Raw genomic sequence first — 25,795 nt, forward strand, 5'->3', positions numbered from 1 at the left:
TCAAACACCCATCCCTTCACCAGTGCACATATTCCACCACCAGGAACCCCTGTATAGCTCCCCCCACCCCGCCTGTGTAGCTGATAAATTTCACTTTACTTTTCTCTTTACTTTGTTTACATTCAATATTTCAAAAAAAAACTCACTATTATTGTTTGGAGTTTCCCGCCCACCCCCAAAAGTCAGACCTGTTGAAAAGGAAGCATTTGATAATTCGTTTTCCATTGCTGACAATGAAAAGATATCACGGCCGCACAGTTTTGGATTTCTGTATTTTAGTAACTAAGTCCAGGGAAATTTCTGCCAGAAATTGCATCACTGCAAGCTCGTACCTCCTTTTTGTGGTCATCATAAGATGGTGGCCGTGGCTCAGTTCACAGTCTAGAGACATTTCTGCAAGAAGCTGCTGGTGCCCAAAGTAGTTTAGCTGGCCTCCAGGGCCATGGTGGTGCAGCAGTGGAGAGGCCGAATACATACAGCCCCCGGGGTTACATCTCGGCGGAGGGCCATCACTGAGCTTTTAATTGGCAATCCTTGAATGATTAATGACCCCGAGTTTCTATTCATGTGCTAGTTATTTCTGTATCTTTTTTTTAGGAATTCTTGTCCTTTACCCATTTTTAAAATTTACCTTTTTAAAAATGTTAAGCTGATGGGGTTTGAGCAATAGCACAGCTGGTGGGCATTTGCCTTGCATGCGGCTGACCCGGGTTCAAATTCCCAGCATCCCATATGGTCCCCTGAGCACCGCCAGGAGTAATTCCTAAGTGCAGAGCCAGGAGTAACCCCTGTGCATTGCCGGGTGTGACCCAAAAAGAAAAAAAATGTTAAGCTGCAGATCCCTATATATATTCTGAACACAAATCCCTTGATAGACATAAAAATTGCAATTATTTTCATTTCTGTGAAATGACAGGAATATCCTTGGGTGCACAAAGGGTATTATCAAGAGTTTTACATTTTGGTGAAGTTCAATTTATCTGTGTTTTTCCTTTTCGTTGCTTGTATTCTTGGTGTTTCATCCATAAAATCTTGCACAATCTAATAATTTTTAATTTATACATTGTATAATAATTTATTCCTTGTTTTTCCTGGTAGTTGTCTAATTTTAGTTAGCATGTTTGGTTTTAAGCACATTCTTTTCATTATTATTATATATAAGAACATGTTGTGTGCTTTATTTTTTCTGTAAAAAAATAATAGACCAGCTTCCCTCATTTGAAAACTAAACAAGGCTGCAGATGTGGCTAGTGGTAGGGTAGAGCATTTGTATGTGTGAGGCCCTGGGTTTGATCCTTGGCACTGCATGGTCCTTAGATCATTGCTACGTGTAGTCTCAAAACCAAAACATAAGGCCTCCTGAAAACAAAAGCTATATTTGAGTTGAAAATTATAATGATCAAAACCAAAAGTTTTTAAAATCTACTAATGATAATATTTATTTTAATATTGTGTTGTATATAAAATTTCCATTTCCTATTGTCTCTTCTCTTTTAAGTGATGACTAAAACTTGAGTATTTTACCAAAAAAAAGATGATCAAAAGAATCCAATAATTTAAATTTGTAATTTAAATAGCTGAAATAGATTTCTTTTGTGTTAATGTAATGTGCCCTGATTAAGATTATATGTAGTAATACAAGAGAACATTTCAAAATGTTTATTCAGAGGAAATTTTACAAGCATTTTTCAGAACCCATTCATTACCATGTTATTCATAACATCTGCATGTCTATTCCACTATTTCTTAAAGCATATTCCCCAGGAATTTCTAAGCAGCATTTCTTTATTTCTTATTCTTACATAATTTTGAAATAGTGCATGAGTTTCCATAAAACAGAACTTTATCATTTTTTTTACATTTTATGCATTTAATTTTTAATTTTTATTTTTCCTTTTCAAAAACTTTACATATTTTAATTTGTTGAATCACTGTAAGATACACAGTTCCAAGTTGTTCTTGATTGGGTTTCAGTCATAAATGTGCCAACACCCATCTCTTCTCCAGTGTACATTCCCCACCACCAATGTCCACAGTTTCACTCCTGCTGGACCCCTGCCCCCTCAGCCTGCCTCTATGGCAGACACTTTTCTTCTTTCTCTCTCTCTGTGCTCTCTCTGTCTCTTTTTCTCTTTTTCTCTCCTTTTGGCATTATGGTTTGCACTACAGGTATTGCAGGGTCATCATTTTGTCACTTTACCCACTTTTAGCATTCAGTTCTTACCCAGAGTGATCATTTCCAACTGTCATTGTCATAGTGGTCCCTTTTTTATCCTAACTGCCCCCCCGCCGCTTGTGGTCAGCTTCCAATTGCGGACAAATCCTTCTGGTCCTTGTTTCTACTGTCCTTGGATATTAGTTTCATACTATGCTTTCTTTAGTATACATACATATTCATTTTAGACAACCAGTAAAACACAAATGAGCAAATATAGAAAAGCAAATGTCTTGAAATCCTCCCGCCTAGGCATAGTCTTCCCCAACACGAAGAAAACTTGAACTTCTGGTTGCATTTTCACTTGAGAAGATTCTTCAGCCCCAGAAAAATCTGTCTTTGATTTATTTCTTACTAAAAATGGTTAGACCATTAGCTCTTTTTCTTAAAATTGAAGTTACTGTCACTATCGCTTCTCATTGCAGGTTCCATTCCTTTTTGCTCTTTATGGGCCATCCACCTTATGCAATCCGGGAAGTGAATATAAACAAATTCTGCAGAATCATCAGTGAATTTGCACTGGAATACCGCACGACTCGGGAAAGGGTTTTGCAGCAGAAGCAAAAACGGGCCAATCACAGAGAGAGAAACAAGACCAGAGGGAAGATGATCACTGATGTAAGTTTCATGGATGCACACAGTTGCTTTATGTCATTTATTTTGAAAGTACTATCAAGCAAAAAGCAGCCCCAGCTTAGTTTCTGCATTTTTTTACATTTTAAAAAAATCCCTCTTGGGGCTGGAGCGATAGCTCAGCAGGTAGGGCGTTTGCCTTGCACGCGGCCGACGCGGCCGACCCGGATTCGATTCCCAGCATCCCATATGGTCCCCTGAGCACCGCCAGGAGTAATTCCTGAGTGCAGAGCCAGGGGTAACCCCTGTGCATTGCCAGGTGTGACCCCAAAAAAACGCAAAAAAACCCTCTTTTAATGAGATTTCTCAAAATATTCCTCTATCAGGTCGGTGAAAATTGACTATAAAACAAGAAAGCACCTGTGAAATGTAGCTATTGGAGGGATTTGTAATCCCTAATATATGCCAGTATGTTGGAGGATACTGAACCTGAATATCTAATCCCATTTTGAACTTTTGCAATGTGGATAATATTGTAAAAGAATAAAACAAAATATATAAAAGACAGTGCCACCTATCATAGGAAGACATATTATTTATCATTTTGGGAACTGATTCAGTATTTGAATCCTCAGAACGAAGACATATAACCAATTAGTTGATACATAGACCCACCCATTCTAGACATTATCCAGAGAGAAATAATTGATGTGATTATCTCTGAAGCATTATCTGAGGGGTTTTTGAGTCACAGAACATTAAGTAGGGAGAGATTGCAGGGGACAGTGGATTGAGCAAGAATTGCCTATATCTGCTGGGATCCTTCACACCCTCACATGCTCCCCAGCTCCTGGGCTATTCCTTTCTCCTCTCTCTCCATCCTTGAGCCTTCCCAGGCCACAGGTGCAATGGACACTCAGATGGGAGATACTTCTTAAGTGGAACGAGAGAGATGTGTGATGATGCCAGAGACAAAGAAGAGACATGGCACAGGTGGCTCCTTCTAATGGCCTTTATGACATTTATCCTGTCCACTGTAGCGTATTGGAGCAGTACATTGGCTCTCAGTGATTTAGGGAATGGAATGAGTAAACTGTTAAGGGATAAGGAACACCATCATCTTGGGGTTGTAAGCCATAACTGAACTCAGATCTTTAGGGAGGAATAAAATCCACTAAGGGCCGGAGGGATAGCATAGTGGGGAGGGCATTTGCTTTGCATGTGGTCAACCCAGGTTCAATTCCCGGCATCCCATATAGTCCCCCAAGCATCTCCAGGAGTGATTCCTGAGTGCAGAGGGAGAAGTAACCCCTTAGCACTGCTGGGTGTGAACCCAAAAACCAAAACAGAAAAAAAAAGATATCAGGGGCCAAAGAGATTTCTCAGTAGGCTAAGTACATGCTTTGCATACTGGAGGCCTGAGGTTAGTCCCAAAACTCTGCCAGAAGTGGCTCTGGAGTGCTGTTGGGTCTGGCCAACGTGGGAATAAAAGAAGATACCAGACTGCTTCTTATGCCCAAGCAGGTGTTGATGATGCAGAGATGGAGGAAATACTGTTATCAACCATGTTCTCCAGGCGTCTGACTTTCACATGAAGACAGAATATGAAATATTCTGAAATATTATTCTGAAATAATGCATAGAAATTAGTCGTCATTTTAAACCATTCTGAGGAGCACCAAGGACTCATTCCTTACCACCTACCTCATCCAGACCCCTTGTGTCCAAGGAATTTCCAGACTCCTTAGGGAGTGCTCTTATCTCTTCTGGAGCAAAGGTTCTTTCCCCCAGGCTTCCGAAGACTAGCGCCTCCTCTGGGCCTTCTGCCTCCTTGCCTGAAATCTGGCTTCAATTGGGTTCTTGGCCTCCTGGAAGTTAGCAACTCAGGAAACAAACTGTGGCCCATGTTTTATTCTAAAATAGTCTTGTAAAAAGTTTTAAAATAGGATTGCTTATTTTTATGGAAATAAGACACATTGGGGAGTGAAAATTACAAGCCCAATATGCTTATAGTTAAGAAAAAACATCATAATTTCTTGCCAAATTCTTGAGATATTTTACAGATCCCACTAATTTTTAAATTCTGTCCCTCTCTGAAAACATTTGGATTTCCTATTTATAAACAGGGGTAAAAGTATCTAGTATGTGTTTGATTCTGAAATATTTAAATTCCCATTAAATCTGGACAGTATAGATTTAGGGTTTCAGCCTCAATTTATCTGGTCTAGTGGCGTAATTCATATTGAAAGATTGCCATCTACTGGCAGATTAGGATATTGTCCCTGAGGTAAAGTGCACTTTCGGGTTTTCCCAACTCAGTTCCTTTGGACATGAAGGATAAAGTGCAATAAAACACAGACTTAAATCCCGAGTGTGTGTTCAATAATAGTGTGGGTTTCTCTCACCATGTGCATTCGGGGCCATGAGCTGCTTCCCCCTTATGAGCCTCTGCCCCCAACCGACGCATGAAGGAGAGAACAGAGCCTCCAAACGGGTTGTTGATAAATTACTGTTTATTCTAACCTCTGTCCCGCAGTTTATTCCATTTTCCCTGTGCACCTATTCCAATCACCCCATTCTAGTCTCACACTGCCCCTCATTCCTGTCTCCTACTTTCCCCCTTGCTAGTGTCACTGCGCCCAGTCTCACAGCCATAGTCAAGAGCTCAAGCTCCAAGGTTGAGGGTAGCAGCTACACCCCGGTCAGATAGCACAATCAACCTATGTAAAGCCCTTCTTTCCGGAGAAGCTCTTCTAAGACAAAGATCTCATCCTACTAGGAGATCTGCTCTCAAGGGTGAACTTTTATCTAAGGTCATATATCTCCTTTCCTTAGTTCACATCCATTTAAATAGTCATCTTAAATTTTCTTCTTAATAATCTTTATAATCATTTTGTATGGACACAGTAAGATATATTAGGCTTTAAAGGGTAGCTTTCCTGGGGACATCTCTCTATAGATCCCAGACTACAGTCCTCAGGCCAGATTAGTCCTTCCTAACCCTAGCAGGGTCCTTGTCCAGTCACTTCTCTTTGGGTCTTGAAAGAATTTGTTCATGACCATGCTCTTAATTTAATATAAGTTTTATGGTACTAGGCCTGTTCCTTTTTGATACCAGGGTAACTCACAACTTGCCCTGGGTTCTTCTAAATCCCTTCGTCGGGACCCTGCTTTGGGGTGCTAGGAACTAAGGGCAACTGAGGCTTAAGTCAAGTAAATATGACAGATGCCCAGGAGTAAATATTATTCTGAATCAATTAACTCCCAAGTTACAAAGGCATAGCATTAATTATCTCCCTGTGTCTATACAAAAAGGACATTGCTCTAAAGGAAACTATGCAAAGGACATAAGGGAAAGAGAAAGGCAGTATTTCACTTACAAATACAAAATCCAGACTCCTTAGAAGGATCTGACCTTACAAGTCACAGGGTCTGATTTTGGGATATAAGTGATAAACACAAACAAGGGACAGAGAGCACAGGAAAAGTTAAAGATAGGGCTGGAGCAATAGCACAGCGGGTAGGGTGTTTGCCTTGCACGTGGCCGACCCGGGTTCGATTCCCAGCATCCCATATGGTCCCCTGAGCACCGCCGGGAGTAATTCCTGAGTGTAAAGCCAGGAGTAACTCCTGTGCATCGCCGGGTGTGACCCAAAAAGCAAAAAAAAAAGAAAAGTTAAAGATAAACACAGAGCAAAGGGATGGCCCTAGGAGCACTGTGATGGGTATAACCCAATAAACCTAAATTCCCTGCGGTAAGGGAGAAAGGACAAACTAATGTTGTCCTATACCCAAGCATGTCATGATCAGGCCAGAAAACAGCATAGATACAACTTCAATTGCTAGCAAGAAAACCAGTCACTTGATTACATCTCATGATGCTCTGTGTACCAGGGACCCTGAGGGTAGGAGTATTTTTCCAAACTGAACAGTAGAGCCGGAGGTGATTTTTAGAGGAAACTGTTTAGTAAGAAACTTATAGAGATGCTAAGTAAAGCTGACAATGTATTGTCAGAAGGTCAACGTGATCTTAGGAAAAACGTTCTTTTAGTTTTTGATTTTGGTGTTTGGGCAACACCTGGCTATGCCCAGGGCTTACTCCTGGTGGGGCTTGAGGACCATATGTAGTGCTAGGCATCAAAGTCAGGTTGGCTGTGTGCAAGACAAGTGCCCTACCTGCTGCATTATCCCTCCAGCCCCAGGAAAGCATTAGTTTTCAAGACAGAAAAATATAGATCAAATTGGCAGATGCCTAACAGTGTGTTGGCTTTATGTACCTGTCCTTCTTTTTTCTCTGATTGTGAATACACAAAAAGACCTCCTTTGTTACAATCTAGGAATCGTTTCAAATAAAAATGAAAATCTAGGTAGCTCCTGACCATTGTATTGGAAACTGGTTCTAAACAAAATAATGACATAGACAAGGCAGAAATGAGCCCTTTCTGACATCTTTTATACTTGGAAATTGGTCTTTCCTATCATCAACCCTCAGAGCTCACCTCAGAATCAGTAGTATAATCCTGGGCAAGGCCTTCCCCCTCTCTACATCTGTTTTGTGAAAAGGAAATGATGTGGGCCAGAAATATAGTACAACGTATAAGATACTTGCCTTTCAAACTACTGTGGACAAGGAAAGAGACCCCAATTCAATCTCCCTCACTGCCAAGAGTTATCCCTGAGCACAGATCCAGGAGTAAGCACTGGGCACAGCGGGGCATGACCCAAAAGCAAAGGAAAAAGAAAAAAGATGCTGGTTTGGGGGGACATAGAGCTGGAAAGTTTATATGCAACTACTTGCACAGATACTAACTGCTAAAAAAATGATGACGTCCCTGGTTAAAAAAATGAGTTCTTGGAGAAAGTCTCTGTCTAGCTATAAATGAGGACTGTCATCTTTGCTTGTGATGCCACTTGGCTGGGGCTGTCTGGAATGTGGTGAACTGGAAGCATTTTATCAACTTAGCTCCCCAAAGTTTATTCCATTCTCAAAAACCTGTGTCTAATTTGCTCTCTCTCCTCCCAACTGCATGGAACCACTCAAGTTGAGAGTGTGGTTAATCAAGAGATTGACAAAACTTGTACTATTTTTAGAGAAGGGATATTTTTCCAAGTTATGTAAATTTTTCTGATGACAGTTGGAAGTATAGTAGATTAGAGATCAGAAAGATAATACAGTAGGTAAGGCACTTGCCTGGCATGTGCCTGACCCAGTTTGATCCCCAGCATCACATTTGGTCCCCTGTGCCCACCAAGAGTGATCCCTGATGGAGCTGGAGCAATAGCACAGAAGGTAGGGCATTTGCCTTGAACGAAGCCGACCCAGGTTCAATTCCCAGCATCCCAGATGGTCCCCTGAGCACCACAAGGAGTGATTCCTGAGTGCAGAGCCAGGAGTGACCCTTGTTCATCGCCGGGTGTGACCCAAAATGCAAAAAGAAAAAAAAAGTAATTCCTGAGCACAGAGCCAGGAGTCAGCCCTGGGCACAGCTGTGTATGGCCTGATATGCTCATTCTAAGAAAATAGAATCTGGTGGGTCAATTTAGGCATAATAGATCTTAAAATGAGATAAGATTTTAAATGAGATCATCAAGATTTTAAAGAATATGAGATTTCGTGCTTCTGAGGAACAATTCTGTTTGGACAGTGGTTACACTGGGCTCTCTAGCCAGTCCAGAGAAGGATCCACAGAGGTCCAAGCCCAGCAACTTTGGCAGAGGAAAGGCCCAGCCCCGGTGATAGGGCTGCAGGTGGGTTTGACAGGTGATACACTGAAGAAACAGCTGCCAGCAGGTGGTGGTGGTGGATTCAGCAGGCCACTGGTGGCAGTGATGGGCTTGGGTGGGCTTCAGTAGGTCAGGGAGCCAGAGACAGAGATCGATGTCACAGCCATCCCAGAAGATTGTCCTGGAGTCCCACAAACGCCTGCTGACTCTCCACTGAGCTGAAGCTGGGGAGTCAAGGAGGGCATGTCCAGCTGAGGACGGCGACACGATGCGGGCAGGCCTTGGCAAGCTTCCAGATGAAGGGCGTGTGCTTCCAGATTAAGGCCTTTCTTGATTTGGAATTGGAGGTGATGTTGAGGGGGTGTCATTTTGCTGATTTCTGTGTCTTCTAAGAATCGCTTGTATCTTTTTTCATTCTGTCCTGTCCTCTCGGGTAGACTGATGAAGAGGATGAAGTTGAGGTATGACTGGTTATGACCAGAAAAGGATGCCACATTCTGGGCGTGCGCTAGAGCCTAACATGCAGCATGAAGAGTCTGCACCGTTGAGCGCTTTAACCCATGCATGGACATTTCCTGGCTGCTTTCCATGGGGTCACTAACCTCCTCACCCAGGTTCTCATCATGCAGTGTGTGTCAGGAATGAAAGGGCTGACTGCATTTTCCAAGCTTCCCCGGAGTCTTTAGACTCCATCAAGAGTGACTGGCTCAGCTGGAGAAGTGGAAAATTTCCCTCCAACCCCCCCCCCCCCCATCTCACCCTTTCTCAAATCTGAGACTAGAATTCTGGAAAAAAACACAAGAAGAAACCATAAAACAAACATTTGTTTTTTTCATAGTAGGACTGTGAGTGGTTAAGATCCAGGTCTGGGCAGTGGGCATTGCCATGGGCATCCTCTAACTCAGGCTCCGTTTCCTGGGCTGGCATCTGGGAGATCCTCTGGGATGAGCATGTGCAGGTGTGGCGTGGCAGAGCCCCTCCTGCCACCCCTGGAGCAGATGCCAGAACCAGAGGCTGAGGCGGGGCCCTGGCAGAGGAGAGGCTGATTTGCACATGGCACAAGTCACAGATGTGTCCTGGGCTTGGTCTTATGCTGAGGCACTGGATGAAAAGAGGAAGCCAGGGATCTGTGGAGCTGCTCTTTGAAGATGTTAATCTGACATTGCATTTTTCATGCATATGTCTAGCATGTGAAGACACTTGGCCTGGTATTGTTCTAGCATATCTCCTGTAGGGCGTAGATGCTCATATACACTCAGCTAGGTTCAGTGAGTATCGTGTGTGTGTGTGTGTGTGTGTGTGTGTGTATGATGCTTATTAAAATCACTAAATCTGGGGCACAACCAGAAGTTGTGTTGGCCAAACTCGGTTTCGGCATGGATTCCTGTGTCCTGATCTGGGTTCTGAGACTAATCTCTTTTGGGAACTTTGGGTAGTCACTAAATCTTGGAAGTCCTTCATTTTCTTCTCTGTAAAGGAAACCAGGGGCTAGATTTGCCTAAATCCTTCCGCACTGTTAACAATGTAGGACTCAGTGACTGCATCTCATTTTTAAAGCTCCACAGGCACAAGGGGCAGAGAAGAACATTTCTGGCACTGTGTTTTAACAAGATAACAGTAAAGCTTGTTGCATTTGATTAACGAGGTACAATATCAGTTCTCCTACCAAGGTGCTAGAAACAGATTTTTCCAGCGTTGATGTTAGTGGGGTGGGTGCCAGAGAGAGTAGGGTGGTCTTTTGGGATGGGGCTCTTCCTGCGGCTTAGGGAACTTCCTGTATAACCAGAGGACTCGTCATGTCATTAGTTCATTGGCAACCTTGGTGATTGTAAGAACGATTGTCTTCAGGGGAAAAAAAGGACCAAGGCGCCGTGACCTGGTGGTTTCCCTTCAGGGGGACGTTTTATGAACTTGAGTTGGTTTATGGAGGGATGTCCTCGCATTCTAATCCCGCTCTGGTTTTCCAGTCAGGCAAATTCTCGGGCAGCTCCCCGGCACCTCCTAGTCAACCGCAGGGCCTAAGCTACGCTGAGGATGCGGCTGAGCATGAGAACATGAAGGCGGTGCTGAAAACCTCGTCCCCATCAGTGGAGGATGCGACTCCAGTTGGAGTGCGCCTGCGAAGCCGGGCCAGCAGAGGTAACTCCTGCCAGCAGGGGACGCGTCTTGCAGATAAGGGTGGGTCCAGGAGTAGGGGGACAGATGGACGTGATGGAAAGTAGCAGTGTTTCTGTAGAGAGCCTTTTCACTGAGGACATTGTCGCGCTTTCCCTCACTCTTGGCTTTGTGACCCAAGGTCAGTAACAGAATTCACACAAGAGGAATTCTTGTGAGTCTTCCTATAGTAAGGCAGATGTTGGCAACTGTTGGTCTAATTCAGTCAAACCTCCACCAGAGTAGGACACAGACACACATTCTCATATGTGCACTCACTGTGGCTCTTGTAACAGTACCAGAGCATTCCGTAAGAATTTTTCAGTTCATTGCAGAAGAAAGTTTAGGTAAAGGAAATTCACTTTTTTGAGCACATCATGTGACCTTATAAGGACTCACAGCTTCCAGCCTTCAGGAGAGATTTCATAAGGAGGGTGTCTGAAGGGAGAGTTCTTGATATGATAAAATTGCATTCGTTCCCATTTAAATTTGGTGGGGGCCTCATGTTCTCAGCATTTTCTTGTTGTCTCTATGCTTTTATGTCAGACTAGGAATTGCATGGTGTGTGTATACATATATATGTATATGTATACTTACAAAGTATATAAAGTACATATATATGCTTTATATATATTAAATATATACATAAAGTATATATATGCATATATACATATACACATATATACTTTCCGATTTGGGAAACAGGTGAATGCATCAAGAAAAACTTTATGTCAGTTCCTCATTTGAAGTTTAAGAGAGCAGTTCCTGTTAGGTTTTTTTAAAGTGTGACCAGTCAACAAACAAATGATCCTTCTAAATTGGTTTATGTTTGATAAGTTACTTGGCATTCAGTCATGGAACCGTGTGCATGGTTCTGGATACTTGTGCTGTGCAGAGCGGTGCACATCAGGGGTAGTGTGCCCTGCCCAGACCCCAAGACCTGGCAGGTGATCACTCAGCTAGGGGTGGGAAGTTAGAGGGCAGGAAGAGACACGGACACCGCAGCATTACAGAGGGGTGTGGTGTGAGTGCTCCTAGGACACATCTGGGGCAGTTCAGAATGTGGAGCCTGAACCTGAGGTCACAGTGGTTTCCCTGCACCCTGTGAGTGGTGGGGACAGTGAGCAATGGCTGGGTCAGACCCAGACAGTAGCTCTGACTCAACCATGATCGCCTACTGGCAGCTCTGCAGGCCGGAGGAGCAGGGCTCTGAAGTTTTCTTTTCATGTTTTCCTTCTTTCTGACTTTGGTTCATTCTCTAGGATCCACTAGTTCATGGACTGTGGGGACCGATGACTCACCTAATGTCACGGATGATGCAGCCGATGAGATCATGGACCGCATTGTCAAGTCGGCCACCCAAGTGCCCAGTCAGCGAGTAGTGCCACGGGAGAGGAAGCGATCCCGTGCTAACCGGAAGTCATGTGAGTGCCTTGGCCACCCAAGTGTCACCGCTGCTCCCCACCCCATGGCACCTGCCCTCCTATTCTGTAGGACTCAAAAGCTGCAGAGGCTCCAAGGCCAGCTCCAGTGAATTTTCAGAGATCCCTGGAGAGCCCGCCTGTGTTTGGCAACAAAAGGCTGCGTGACTGATGGGCAAGGTGGCCACTCTGGCAGAGGGTCGCAGTAGCCTTCTTGTCTAGTGCCTGCCATTTCCGGCTAGCACTTCCTCCAGGGAGTCTGAAATCCATGGCTAGATGCAGCATCCTAAATGCATCTTCTTTGAGTGTCAGATCCCTCTGACTCAGTTCTCTGGCCTTTCCCAAGATGTCATCAGGGTCTAAGTAAAGCTTTTCAGAATGTCCAGTTGGTTCCTAACCTGTGGAAGGGTGGTTGTTGTAGTGTAGCTCATTGCTGCCTCGAGTCTTGCCAGTTGGCTGATGGATCTGACCAAGGGAGAGTGTTCTAAAAATGTCTTTGTTTTTTCCTCACTTTGGTTTCTCTTTTCATAGTAATTAGTGTCCCGGTGCTGTGTCTTCTTAGACTTCCTGGATTTTGACCTGTAGAAATCTGAATTATCCTTTGTGTGTATGTACGGCCAGTGTGTGAATGAGCCTTTTCTGGGTGATTCTGCTGGATGGGTCCTGCTGGTGGGGGAGGAGAAGGGGTCCGCCTCGTGTTCCTGACTCTTGGACCCTCTTTTGGAAGCTGGTCTCTGCATGGACTCATGTGTGGCCATAAGCTCAGACCGTGGAAGAGGAGAGCGGAGATGCCTTGTGGTCTGCCTCTTCTCTCTGCTGAGGGAGCCCAGCCATTGTCATGGCTGAGAGAGGCTGAGTTCCCCTTTCCTGCGGAGTTTCCCTTCCTCAGAGGACATGATGCTGTGGTTCAGGGTGGCAGTTCTACAGAGATGTGGCCCCTGGAAAGTGGCTGACAAATAATTGACCCATTTTTTCAGTAGACTCAACACTTCAAGTCAGTCGCCCTTTTGAGAAGAATGGTGGGAAGAGGCAGGAGTTGGATTCCAGAGCCTGCAGGGGAAGGAGCTTGGGGCAGAGCTTTGGTCTCCCTCGCTGGCTCAGCCCCTCACACCGTGACTTCCCTTCATTCCGTGCCTCATAAATCTCTACCAAGGCATGGGACGTTCATTTTTTATTTTTATTTATTAATTAATTTGGCAGCACAGTGACTTACAATAGTGTTAACAGTACTGTTTCAGGCACAGTGTTTCTACACCATACCCACCACCAGAATATCCATGACCCTCCATTATTAGGTCCCCATCATCCCCACCTCCCTACAGAGAATGAATAAATTTGGGGGGTTGGGCAAGACCCATTGATACACAGAGGCTATTCCTGGCTCTCTGCTCAGGTGTACCTGGTGGTATTCTGGGGGACCATACTGTGGTGTTAGGAATCCAACCAGGGTTGGCTGCATGCAAGGCGAGTGCCCTACCTTCTCTGGTATCTCTCTAGCTCAGTTTTTCACACTGATTCAGTGTGGCAAGATTTTTATTTCTATTACAGAATATGGAGGGATGTTGCCCAGCTCTATTTGTTTTCCTAGGAAAGGAGAATGATAGAATCTGGGGAGAAAGAGAAGTTAATTTACAAATTAAAATGATTGAATCTATTCTAGGGAAAAGCCTGAATGGAATAGATTCAGCCCAGACTCTGCTCTCTCACCGCTTAGCTCAGTCTTGTCTTTGTTTCTGAGATGGGATTTGAAGACATCCAGGAATTTCCCCCTTACTATTAAGAAAACTGCCTCTGTGTTTCATATCGCTCTTTACTTACCATGAAACAATATTATTTTATAGATGACAGGGTGTGGGGCGAGCTAACAGCAACAATAGATTACAAGCTTTAAAGCAAATGTTCCATTTTACTTTTCATAGTAATTAGTATCCTGGGGCTGTGTGTCCTCTTTGGCCTCCTGGATTCTGACCTGTAGAAAACCATATAATAAACTAAGATGACATTGAATGGGCCCCATGTCTTCCACCCTAATTTTGACCTTCTTTACAACAATGTCATTCCTGTCTAGTCAGCAAATAATTTTCCCTAGAGGTCATTGAAGATGGATGACCCTCCTGTAAGACGCTCACCCAGGTTGATCAGAACACAGGATAATTAGACAGAAGGATAATTAGAACAAGCCTAAGAGAGACCAGATTTCCCCCAGTCCAGGTCAAAAGTATATTCAGAGAGCTTTCCTGAGGCCAGTGTGTGGGGTGCTACTCTACTGCCCATCCACAGAGCAGGAGCAGGTGGAGAGCATAGAGCAGCATGGAGCTCACATCCACTCTCTGACTCAATGGGGCTTGTCTGAATTCAGTGCTGGGCTTCAAGACCTAGAAAGGAAGACTAGGAAAGGAAGACTGCAAAGATTTTAAGCCTCTGAAATCCTTGAGAGGGTCTTGGAGTCAGGGGTAGATGGACACGTACTTGAAAGAATTTTAAGGCAGAGACTCATGATGAGAGTCTAGGAACTGGGGAGAGACACAAGATCCAAATGAAGCAGGAGCTATCAGAACAACAACAGACCCCAGATCCTGCCAGGTCATCAATGCGGGGCCAAAACCAGGGTGACAGCCCCTGTCCCCGAGTCTGCAGGATCAGCCCCGCAATCTGGACAGGCCCCGTTGCCCGGAACTCTAAGTGGCCAGAAGCCCAGGTTGATGCCCTGTGGGAGGAGCAGGGGGGGAGCTCGGCTGCCCTGAGCAGCTCCCTGCAAGCCGCTGCTGCCTGAAAGAAGAGGCCGATGGTGTGTGTGTGCTGCCAGCCTTGTGTGCCAGGCACCATTTGAAGCTCAGCGCAGGTTCAAGGAGAGCATCAGCTGAGGAGCCCAGGAATCTGTCTTTCCTGCCTTTGGGTACTATTCTCGGGCACAACACAAAGGCTTTGCATAAGGGTCCGTCGGAAGGTGCCAAGCACCTTACCAGGCACCAGGCCACGTATGGTATGTTGTTGCCTTTGCTGCCAAGCTCAAAGGGCATCTATTTCCATGCTCAGGAATTGTCACAAACAACAGAGCCCAGTTCCCACGTCAACTCTGCCTACACCGAGCCTCCATCTTCTCTGATATAATGAGAGTTGTTGGGGGGCCTCCCCAGGAAGCTGGGAAGATGGATTGAGGGCCTATTGCAGGCGCAAACCAGAAATGAATAAATGGGAATGGCCTTTTAATCTTTACTCAACTACCCTTAAGGTGACCCTGACCCCTGACGCCAAGACAGATATTGAAAGTATCAGGGGTACAACATTCAACTGAAATATGGGCCTGGCTCAGATTTCACAGATGGTGGGAACATTTCACTAATCCTGTGCACCCCCATACTAATGTCTTCTTTCTATTCCATGGTCCTACTTAGGATCCTACTTAGTACTTAGCTGTCATGTTTCCTTCGTCTCTGATTTGTAGGGAACATTTCAGTTATGTAGAAGGTTTGTGCAAAACCTCTGCTTCTGATGGACAGAATTTTACATGTAAAGATAAGAGGAAAAGGGAGAAGCAAGAAAAAAGGCACAGTTAAATAATAGACATGTTCTAATGTCCAACAACATATGAATGAATTAAAAAACTGTGGTATAGATACACAGTGGAGTACCATGCAGCTGTAAAAAATGAAATATTGCAGTTCATTGTAGCTTGGATGAAACTGGAAGGCATCATGTTAAAGTCAGAGGGAGAACAACAAATACAAGATGATCATATTAATCTGTGATATATATATATATATATATATATATATAGAAACAGAACAAAGAAATAGACATATCAAATGAAAGCAAACCCTTGGCTTTTGATGGTAAAGCTGAAATGACCAAGAAGTGGGGTGGCTGGAGGTGGAAGGGAAAGGAAGACTGGAAGGACATAAGAGATGGATTAGACTTGACACAAGAACAATAGTAGTGAGGACACTTGGGCACTTGGTAGTGATTCAGGTACAGTGACTTCTCAGCAAAACCATGAAAATCAACACTGTTTTAACCATGCTGCCTAAATTACAATGTTTAATGTCATAACTTGAAAAATAAGTATAATGTTAAAAAAATAAGCAATTGGGGACTGGATAGGTATATAGCAGGCAGGGCACTTGACTGGCATGCAGCTGACATAGGTTCACTTTCCAGCATGCCAGATGGCCCACTGAGCCCTGCCAGGAATGATCCTTGAGCACAGAGCCAGAAGTAAGCTCTGAGTACTGCTGGATTTGGCCCCAAATCCAAATAAATTAATAATTTATTGACATAATCAACCCACAGAAGTCTGGCTTTGGACCACAAAGAAACAGACACCTAAAATAGGTCCTGATGTTGAAATCCACTAGGGTATGATTGCGCCAGCAACTTCAGCATCACTCAGACAAATCTCCAAAGAACCAGGAGAGCAGCAGCGGGGCCCATTATCTCCCAGCTGGAAGGCGCCCCCATCAAAGAGCTGCCCTGAGAATCCTAGACCCACCACATTTGGTATACTTGCTGGACAGCCTTTCTAATCTCAGGGAGCCCCCAAAACAAAGACAAAAACTACCACCCAGGCCATGTTTTTTGCAACCTGTTTGATTTGAGATGCAAAGAAAGGAAAAAAAATTAATCTGTCCATGATCCAGCATTGAGTACAATGGATTTCTGCCCCATGAAAGTGAAACCCACTGTAATTTCCAGCAATGTATAAAATGATTGAATTGTGCCCTGTCCCTAGAACAGGGCATGGCAGGTCCATGGTGCCTGAATGTCCTGGCTCAAATCCTTCCCGACCACATACTGCCTACAATGGGTCTGGGCTGGATCTCTCCTCCCTGGTGGGTATGAACCCCAGTTTCCATCTGCAGAGCCATCATCTAACCTGCTCAGTCAGTGATTGTCATTGTCACTGTGTTTTCAGAAACAACACACTGGTAATCACTTTGCTTCAAAGGACTTCGTAGGATTATGTCATTATAGCTCAAGTGGTTTCAGTGTCTGAATTGCAAACCATAATGCCCAAAAAAAGGGGAAGGGCAGGAAGAGGGGGAAGGGAGAGAGGGAGAGAGAGAAAGGGAGAGAGAAAGAGGTGGGAGAGAGAGAGAGAGAGGTGTCTGCCATAGAGGCAGGCTGAGGGGTATTGATGGCAGGGAAGTTGGGGACACTGGGGCTGGGAAATGTACACTGGTGGAGGGATGGGTGTTGGAACAATGTATGACTAAAATCCAATCATGAACAGCTTTGTAAGGGTCTATATCACTGATTCAATAAAAAATATACAGGGATTCAATAAAAAATCTTTAAAAAATATATAAAATATATATAGCTCAGGTGGGAGAGATTGGAGAGAAGAATTTTTTTTTTTTTGCTTTTTGGGTTACATCTGGCAATGCACAGGGGTTACTCCTCGCTCTGCACTCAGAAATTAACCCCTGGCGGTGCTTGGGGGACCATATGGGATGCTGGGAATCAAACCCGGGTCAGCCTACCCACTGCACGATTGCTCCAGTCCCGTGGAAAGAAGAATTTAAGGTTTTTCTCTGTGCTCCAGATCCCTCTAAACTATGTGTCCAACCAGCACAGCTGGAGCATTCAAGTGGGAAATAGCATGGAGTGAAGGGCCTGATGTAAGCTTACCAACCCCTCGGCCAGCCCTTAAGCCCTGCTCTATGAAGGAAACGCCCTCCCTTCTATTGTACCAGTAAACTGTTGGGCCCCTGCTTTGCTCTCTTAAGCCTTAGTTTTTTGTTGGTGGTGGTGGTTTTTGGTTTGGGTTTTTTTGTTTTGTTGTTTTTTTTTTTTTGCCTCTGGAAAGTTTTGAGTCCGAGCCAACTCCCTGTCTGGACAGCTTTACTACCCTGAAGTTTCTCTTTCTGTGTCCTTGCCAGCCCTCTGCCTTCCTCACAGCCCTCTGCCTTCCTCCGGGAAGCGCTCATATAGAGTTTGTTGAATGATTAAGCTCCTAGGCAGACAGACTGACAAGTGGGCAGCTAAGGGACCCTTCTGTAATGACTTGAATGAATGGGCACAAGGCTGATTTCCATGAATTGCCTCATATCACACTTTCTTCAAGTTAATGCAAATTATTAGTTTGACATTGCAAGGCTGACACGGTAATGTGTTCCTGAGAAAATATGTCTCAGTGCTGAAGGCCCAGAGGAAATAGAACCCTATGAATGGGGTAAATTTTTCTATGTATACTTTTTCTGGATACACCTAGAAAGCAAAGGGACCTTAGCCTGTTCTGGTTTTTCCTTATAGTAGAGAACACATGAGCCCAGGCTAGAGGGGCCAGGCAGGGGTCCCTGGGAGTCTGGGGTGTCAAAATTATGAGTTGACCCTGAGGTAGAGGAAACGGATATTCCACTGTCCATCCACTAAAGGACTACAGCAGATATGAACCCCAGAGTGCTAACGAAACATCTTTAAATGCCCTTAGGAGTAAAATGCCCACCATTTTGTCTGTCATCACTCAGCCAAGCATGTGCAGCTAGAACTACAAAAGTGACAGTTCTCAGACACATGTCCATTCTGTAGTAAAGGAATTTAGGATACTCTGCTAGAAATATCTGAAAGGTACTGAAGATGAGAGCACCAAATTGAAGATACGAGGCAAAAGAATTTAATTTTGCACTATGAGCTATGCCTTAACTTTGTGCTTTAAGAAGAAAATATCATTAGTTATAATAAAAATTGGATGGACTACAAGAAAATTGTAATAAAAACAAGTCTTGGGACTGACTAGCAGTCCAGCAAAAAAAAATGCTCTCCCAGTGTGTGGACTTCTTCAAGCAGAATTCAGATCCTGGATAAGATGTCTTCGTCAAGAATGAGAACTTTTTATCTTGTTTTCTGCTATTAATACTGCTATCTTTCTTTAACAAACACTTGAGTGTTTAAAGAATATGAAAGTTTATTACAAATGCTATTTTTATCATGGCCCCATAGAAGGAATTCCATTACTCAGTTTTAAGTCTGTCTCCAGCCAGGAGTCTTGAGCCCAACATTTTGTCTGGATGCGTTTGACATTCAGGCTGGAGCCCAGGGGGGTTGGGGGTGGGGAGTGCACAGTGAGCTGATGCCGGAACAGCTGCTCATGTATGACTCTGGAACCCAGAACCAGGCTTGGAGATGCTCTGCTGTGTTGTAATTTGGGGTACTTCTTATCACATATTTTTGTTTCTGTAGAAAATATCGATACTAGGGGCTGGAGCGATAGTACAGCGGGTAGGGCATTTGCCTTGCACGCAGCCGACCTGGGTTCGATTCCCAGCATCCCATATGGTCCTCCATGCACCACCAGGAGTGATTCCTGAGTGCAGAGCCAGGAGTCAGCCCTGAGCATCGCTGGGTGTGACCCAAAAAGCCAAAAAAAAAATAAAATAAGTATTGATCCTAGCCAGAAGCTCTATTATTTACAGAGTTGTAAGTAACAATTAAAAACAAAAAATCCACCCTGGTATCTGTGAGACTTTTGTAAGAGACCTCTGAGTTATGTGCTAAGTACCCAGTAGATTTCCCATAAAGTATTTGTTGATTTGATGCAACTAATGCATTAGGTGTTGGCCCCTCTTCAAATTGCTGATTTCTTGAAGAGAAGTCACTCATCAATAGATACATCTATTCAGTCTCCCATGAACTTGGCTATTTCAGATCCTTTTGCCCACTGACTCAAGTGGGCTTTGGCTCATGAAAGCATGAGGTGTGCTGCCAGTGGGCCCAGCAGGTGAGACCCTGGTCTCTGTGGAGACCTTAGAGAGCTCAGTTCCTCTGACACAGAGGAGAGGAGAGAAGTGGGTTTGGCTAGTGCAGAAAGAATGATGCGAAAGGTAAAACTCCCACCTGACCATTATAGGAACACAGCGGATGATCAGTTCAGGGTGGGTCCCCAGAACCATATCTGATCCCCTACACACAGCCAGGGGTAACTACTGAGCACAAATCTAGGAATAGCCCCTGAGCATCACCCAAGTGAGGTCCGACTCCCTTGCCTACCCCTTCCCAAACTAGTTTAGGGTAGGAGCTAGATGTGCAACCCAGCTCTTCTAAAAATAGAATGAATACCCCAAACTCCCTCTAGCTTTAAGTGCAGAGTGGGTGAAATTCACTTTCTTTTTGCTTTTTGGGTCACACCTGGCAGTGCACAAGGGTTACTCCTGGCTCTGCACTCAGGAATCACCCCTGGAGGTTCTCAGGGGACTATATGGGATGCTGGGAATTGAACTCAGTTCGACCGCATGCAAGGCAAACGCCCTATCCGCTGTGCTATCACTGCAGACCCCCGAAATTCACTTTCTAATTAAGGCAACTGTCATTAGATGAACTTGCCCATGAAGACCATGTTTTGGAAGGGGCAGCTGACTCCTCATTCACCCTTTTCCTGACATTGACATCAATATCGATCAACACTAAACAATGGCAAAAATGGCAAGGCCAAACTAAACTAACTCTAAGTCAGTTCAGTGTAATTATTCCTGCACCTGACAGCTGTAAGCCCCAGCTAATGGGGTCATGGGCCTTGGAGAGCCTTGTGTGTTTCTCCAAGAGTATTCACTGGCTCCATCCAAGAGAAGTTTGGCACCAGTCTACAAGGAATCGCTGGTTATTCTCTCCCACCACCTTTTTAATTTTATTTTTTTGTTGAATCACTGTGAGATTTGAACCTTACAAAGCTGTTCATGATTAGGTTTCAGTCATACAGGGTTTCAACACCCATCCCTCCACCAGTGTACATTTCCCAGCACCAGTGTCCCCCATTTCCCTCACATCAGCCCCCACCCCCTCCAGCCCGCCTCTATGGCAGATGCTCTCTCTCTCTCTGTCTCTCTGTGTCTCTCTATCTCTATCTATCTCTCCCCCCCACACCTTTTGATTAGAGTTGAGGTGAAGATTCTTCTAGAGAATCATCGTGACTGCTTCCCTTTTCCTGGTTTCTCTTACTGGCTTGCGTAGTGGGACTGTGTGCTTCAGTCTGTCCCTAGCATTGTTTCTCCTTCTGCAGATTTTTGGGGTGAGCCCTGCTTTGCATTCCTGAACCTGAATTTTCCCATGCTCCGTAATTCCTCTTCCAGCTCAGATCCCACTCCTCAGGCTGGTCTGAGTTGAGCTCTCAGCTTGCCACCTGCCCCCTGAGGAACCTTGTGAGGGCGGCCTCTCCCCCCTCTCCCTCTCCCCTTCAGCTCTCCAGGTTCATGCTCTCATGGCCTGCCTCTTGCAGCTCCAAGACTCCCATCCCGATGCATCCAGGGCCTCGCTGGTAGGAATAGGAGGGGCAGAGCATGGTGACCCCCTGGGCCTCTGGGAGTGAGTCCATGGGGGGAGGCTGGAGTGCTGGCACTGTGTGCCAGATGCTAATGCCTCCTTCTCTTCTCTTGCCTTGCCTTGACCTGTGGTGCTGCAGTACGAAGAACCCTCAAGAGTGGCCTGACTCCGGAAGAAGCCAGGGCCCTGGGCCTGGTTGGCACCTCCGAGTTGCAGCTGTGACCTGCGGATGTCTCTGAGACGCACGTCTGAGCAGAAACCAAGCTCCAGTGAGGGGTGGGGGTGGGAGACAGGGGAGACTCTATGTGAACATGGGAAAGTTCTAAAACGGGGTGTCTCCTTGTGGCCATGTCCCCTGCTGTGCAATGACCTGGCTCACCGGGGATCTCCCCGTCTGCTTCCTCCGTCGTGCCAGCAGGCTGTGCTGCCTGGCTCCTGAGACCGTCTCTGCGTGAGGGCAGCCCTTTGCAGGCCGGCTCCCTCTCTCGGTTGCTTTGGTCTGAGGGCGACTGACTCGTTCCACTGCCGGGTCTGTCCGCCACACCAGGCCAGAGTGGGGAAGCTCCACAGTGTACGCAGAAAGTGTGCAGGCAGTGGACCGGCTATGGATTTTAAATGTACTAAATGTCTAGACAGTCATACGTGTACACCATGTGTCAAGTACTAAATAAACGGAGTCTCATGCCACCACAGGCACTGGTGTTCTCCTCGGCAGCTGCGCAGGCGCCTCCACCCGGGTCAGTAGCCCCTCCTTGGGAAGGACCTTGACTGGGTCACCTTCAGACCCTTAGCTTTCTTTTTAAGAAGGCGAGTAGCACGGCCACTGTGCTACCAGAAACTCCTGCTTTTTTAGGCCCACGTCCTCACTGCGGCTCCCGTGAACTATCATTTCCTGTCACCTTGGCTTTGGGCTTGGGTTTGACTCCATGGTGACATTGAAGGGAAAAATCAGAGCCGTGTGCGAGAAATCTGAACTCTTCTGCCACTCACTTCCTGGTCTCTTGTGAACAAATTCCATTTTCTCAAAAAATTGACAGTCACCGAATGGACATGTCAAGCATTGTCTCCAGAACACTTCAGAAACGGCTCTAGTGCAGGTCATCTGGGGCTAAGGTGACAAGAGGAAAAGGCACAGCGGGGGGTTCTCCACAGAAGCCCCTCCACCCTGGCTCTCGTGCTGAAGAACTGCCGGCTCCCATGATGATGAAGGCACAGGTGAACTGCCGCAGCAGTGGCGTGACACTCTCAGCTTTGTCGCACCTCCGAACCCTCTGGGCATCTGCATCCCCGAGCCCAGGTGTACATGATTTAGAGACGACATAAGGTTGTGTTGTCTGCAGAACCAAAGACAGTCCGTTCACCCCACTGGCATCTGTGAGTGTCCCCTGTTCTGCACCCCTACTCATGGAGAGACCCCGAGACTCTTTCAAGCAGGCCCCTGTTCAATAGCACATGATCAAGTTGAGGAGCCCAGGAAGGCCTGGATCCTGGAAGTGCTGGGTCTGTACATTACAGTGGAATGTATTGAATCACTGTTGTGAAAAGGAGACCCGGAAGTATTCATGTTCATTTCCTTATGGTTCTAAATAGCTTGTAACATGGTTCTGCAAATGGTCTAGTGGCTTGTGAAAGTGTTTGCCTGTTGCATTGGCATTGAATCCAGAAATGGAATAGCTGTGTCACTGACATTGTGATGTGTAAACAAAAGGAAATGCATTTTTGCTGCGTTTAGTGCAGCGAAATACTTTGATGTCCTGCCAGGAGCCATTGGTGTTTGTTTTTGCCGACAGTTATTGCTTTAAATAAAAGGTCACATTTGAATGGCTTTTACTATTTTATCTATGGTGGCGTCAAGAATCAAACCCAGGACCTAACATCTGCAAAGCAAGTGCTTTACCGCTACATTATATCTTCAATCCATAACTGAATTATATCCTCAGCACATTTGGGAGGAAGTAATTGAATAAATGTTATTTTGGGGGATTAAAAAATTCTCAGAAGAAAAAGCCAGTAAAACTGACTTTTTGGTTATAGCTAGTAAAAGAGCCTTGCTTTTTTACTGGGAACCTAGTAATTCCCAGTATTGGGACCTTCAGTAGTTTTAAATGGAATTGAGAGATTTTTCATTACTCTCTCCTTATTGCTACTCATGTCTTGCTACTTTTATTAGCATTTCGATTCAGGAGGGTACATTTCATTAAAAGAAGTTAATTCACTTGGGAATGGTGCTACCATAGATATTTTTTGTGCTTGTTCATTAAGTTTTGTTGAAATTCCAAATTTAAAGGCATATGATTTTTTTTTGTTGTTGTTTAAAATACCTGGGTTTTGGTATTTTAGAATTGTGTTTCTATTTATAAAATAAGTTATTGGTGGATTTGGGGATTGAGGAGAGGGTATATAGGGCCCCTCAGTACTGAAGACCGGAATTGATTTTTTTAGGTCCATCAATGAATGCAGAGAGGAGGCAGAGACAGAGTGGCTGGGACTTGGGAGAGTGGGTGAAGTGAGCCCCAACCAATTGGAGGCTGCACCATCGTCCACCGCCTCCTGATCTATAATTTCTGTGCTCAAGGCCCTGAGGCAGTATTTCACTAAATACCCTTTAGTAAATAATAGCCAGTCAGAGAAAAAATGTCCTACTCATGGGAACTTATGTTTTAAGGTCAAGGAAGGGATCTTGCAGATGTGAATTAGGATCTAGACATGCAGGAGATTGTCTTGGATCTTGATATGTGTTCATATGAGACAAAGGAAAATTTGATTACACAAAAGAGATGTTATAAAAACAGAGGGAGAGACTGAAGCACTGTGATTACAAAAGACTGCTAGTGGCCACCAGGACCTAAAAGAGATGAGGAGCAAATTTTCCCTTGGGAGAACATCTGAGGAGGGTACCTTGATTCTCACCTGGTGAAACTGATGTCGAGCTTTTAGCCTCCAAAACTGGAAGAGAATACGTTTGTATGGTTTTAAGACAGGGGCTGGGGAGTCAGCTGGGGAAAAGGAAGTTATACTACTTAGGAGCTGGGGACATGAGAGGTGGTCATCAACTACAGCTATCATCTATTAAGAAATTCTGCGAGCAATTTACATCTTTTATCAGGAAGATGGATAGAAATAAAAAAGCACAATTGCATAGGATAAGTGCTAAAATGTCTTTGCAATTACAGTAAGGGTATATATTAAAGTGCCCATTACTTTTGTCAACAATCAGTAGAAAATTAAGCAGTAAATTCTAGGCAATTTATCATGGGTGTGTGTGTGGGGGGGGAGGGCGGGGAGAGCAACCATCTAAATGACTTTTAAGGTAAGTAAAATATTTATTGAAGACATCTCTGTGTGGGGACTTTACATCTGTGAATCTACGCAATTCTGGTAGCCCTTCTTACTTTCCATATGAAGAAACTGAGGAGTTCCCTTTGTGACTGGGCCAGGCTCCAGTGAGGGCCCAGTCAGAGGCCTCTGACACTCAACCAATGCTGCCAAGTCCTTATAGTGTTTTTTTTTTTTTCAATAGAGCACCATTCTTTTTTTTTTAATTTATTTATTTTTAATTAGTGAATCACCGTGAGGGTACAGTTACAGATTTATACATTTTTTGTGCTCATGTTTCCCTCATACAAAGTTCGAGAACCCATCCCTTCACCAGTGCCCATTCTCCACCACAAATAAACCCAGCATCCCTCCCACCCTCCCCAGTCCCATCTCCCCCCAACTCTCCCCACCCCACCCTGCCACTGTGGCAGGGTATTCCCTTTTGTTCTCTTTCTCTAATTAGGTGTTGTGGTTTGCAATAAAGGTGTTGAGTGACCTTTGTGTTCAGTCTCTAGTCTACATTCGGCAGGTATCACCCTTCCCCTGCATGGTCTCCGACCACATTTTACTTGGTGTTCCCTTCAATAGAGCACCATTCTTTAAGCTGAATTTTTGTTCAAGATTCACTTGAAAAGCTGGAGCAATGGCACAGTGGGTAGGGCGTTTGCCTTGCACACGGCCGACTGGGTTCAATTCCCAGCATCCCATATGGTCCCCTGAGCACCGCCAGGAGTAATTCCCGAGTGCAGAGCCAGGAATAACCCCTGTGCATCGCCAAGTGTGACCTAAAAAAAAAGATTCACTTGAAGAACAGATCTGTGATTTGGGGAATTTGTATTTCAGACACTATTTTAGCTCTTCCCTAATGGAAATTATTCTTAACTACTGGAGTGGCAGCATTGATTTGTTTCCAGAAGCTATTGTTACTGAGAAGCTGGGTTCCATGTCCAGAGAAGCAAATGGGCTCTAAATCCTCCCTCCCCCCCCACCCCAGAATGACAGCCTGTGCTGAGGTGGGAGGGCTGGGGAGGAGTGCAGGGGTCAGGGGCAGGTGGGCTGATCTGGCCCACCACATCCTCAGGACTGGGGGGTGCTGCAGGGGGCTGGCTTGTTTTCAGCGGGGCAGGAAGATGTGCAT

General features: G+C 45.0%; 1 protein-coding gene across 12 annotated transcripts in view; it reads left to right on the plus strand.

Annotated features, from left to right (window-relative positions):
• The window catches only part of FHOD3 (formin homology 2 domain containing 3), a 450,025-nt gene extending 426,865 nt beyond the window's left edge, over window positions 1-23,160 (plus strand). For 8 of the 12 annotated variants that reach the window (XM_055127826.1, XM_055127830.1, XM_055127829.1 and 5 more), the window contains 5 exons: window positions 2,641-2,833; window positions 8,950-8,973; window positions 10,480-10,651; window positions 11,929-12,090; window positions 21,479-23,160. In XM_055127826.1, the coding sequence (XP_054983801.1) occupies window positions 2,641-2,833; window positions 8,950-8,973; window positions 10,480-10,651; window positions 11,929-12,090; window positions 21,479-21,561 (634 nt within the window). In that variant the 3' untranslated portion in view covers window positions 21,562-23,160. The remainder of the gene's footprint in view (window positions 1-2,640; window positions 2,834-8,949; window positions 8,974-10,479; window positions 10,652-11,928; window positions 12,091-21,478) is intronic. The other 4 variants (XM_055127828.1, XM_055127835.1, XM_004606083.2 and 1 more) reach the window with 1 other exon arrangement.
• The last annotated feature ends 2,635 nt before the right edge of the window (window positions 23,161-25,795 follow it).

Source organism: Sorex araneus, chromosome 2, assembly GCF_027595985.1.
Source record: "Sorex araneus isolate mSorAra2 chromosome 2, mSorAra2.pri, whole genome shotgun sequence".
Taxonomy (NCBI): Eukaryota; Metazoa; Chordata; class Mammalia; order Eulipotyphla; family Soricidae; genus Sorex; species Sorex araneus.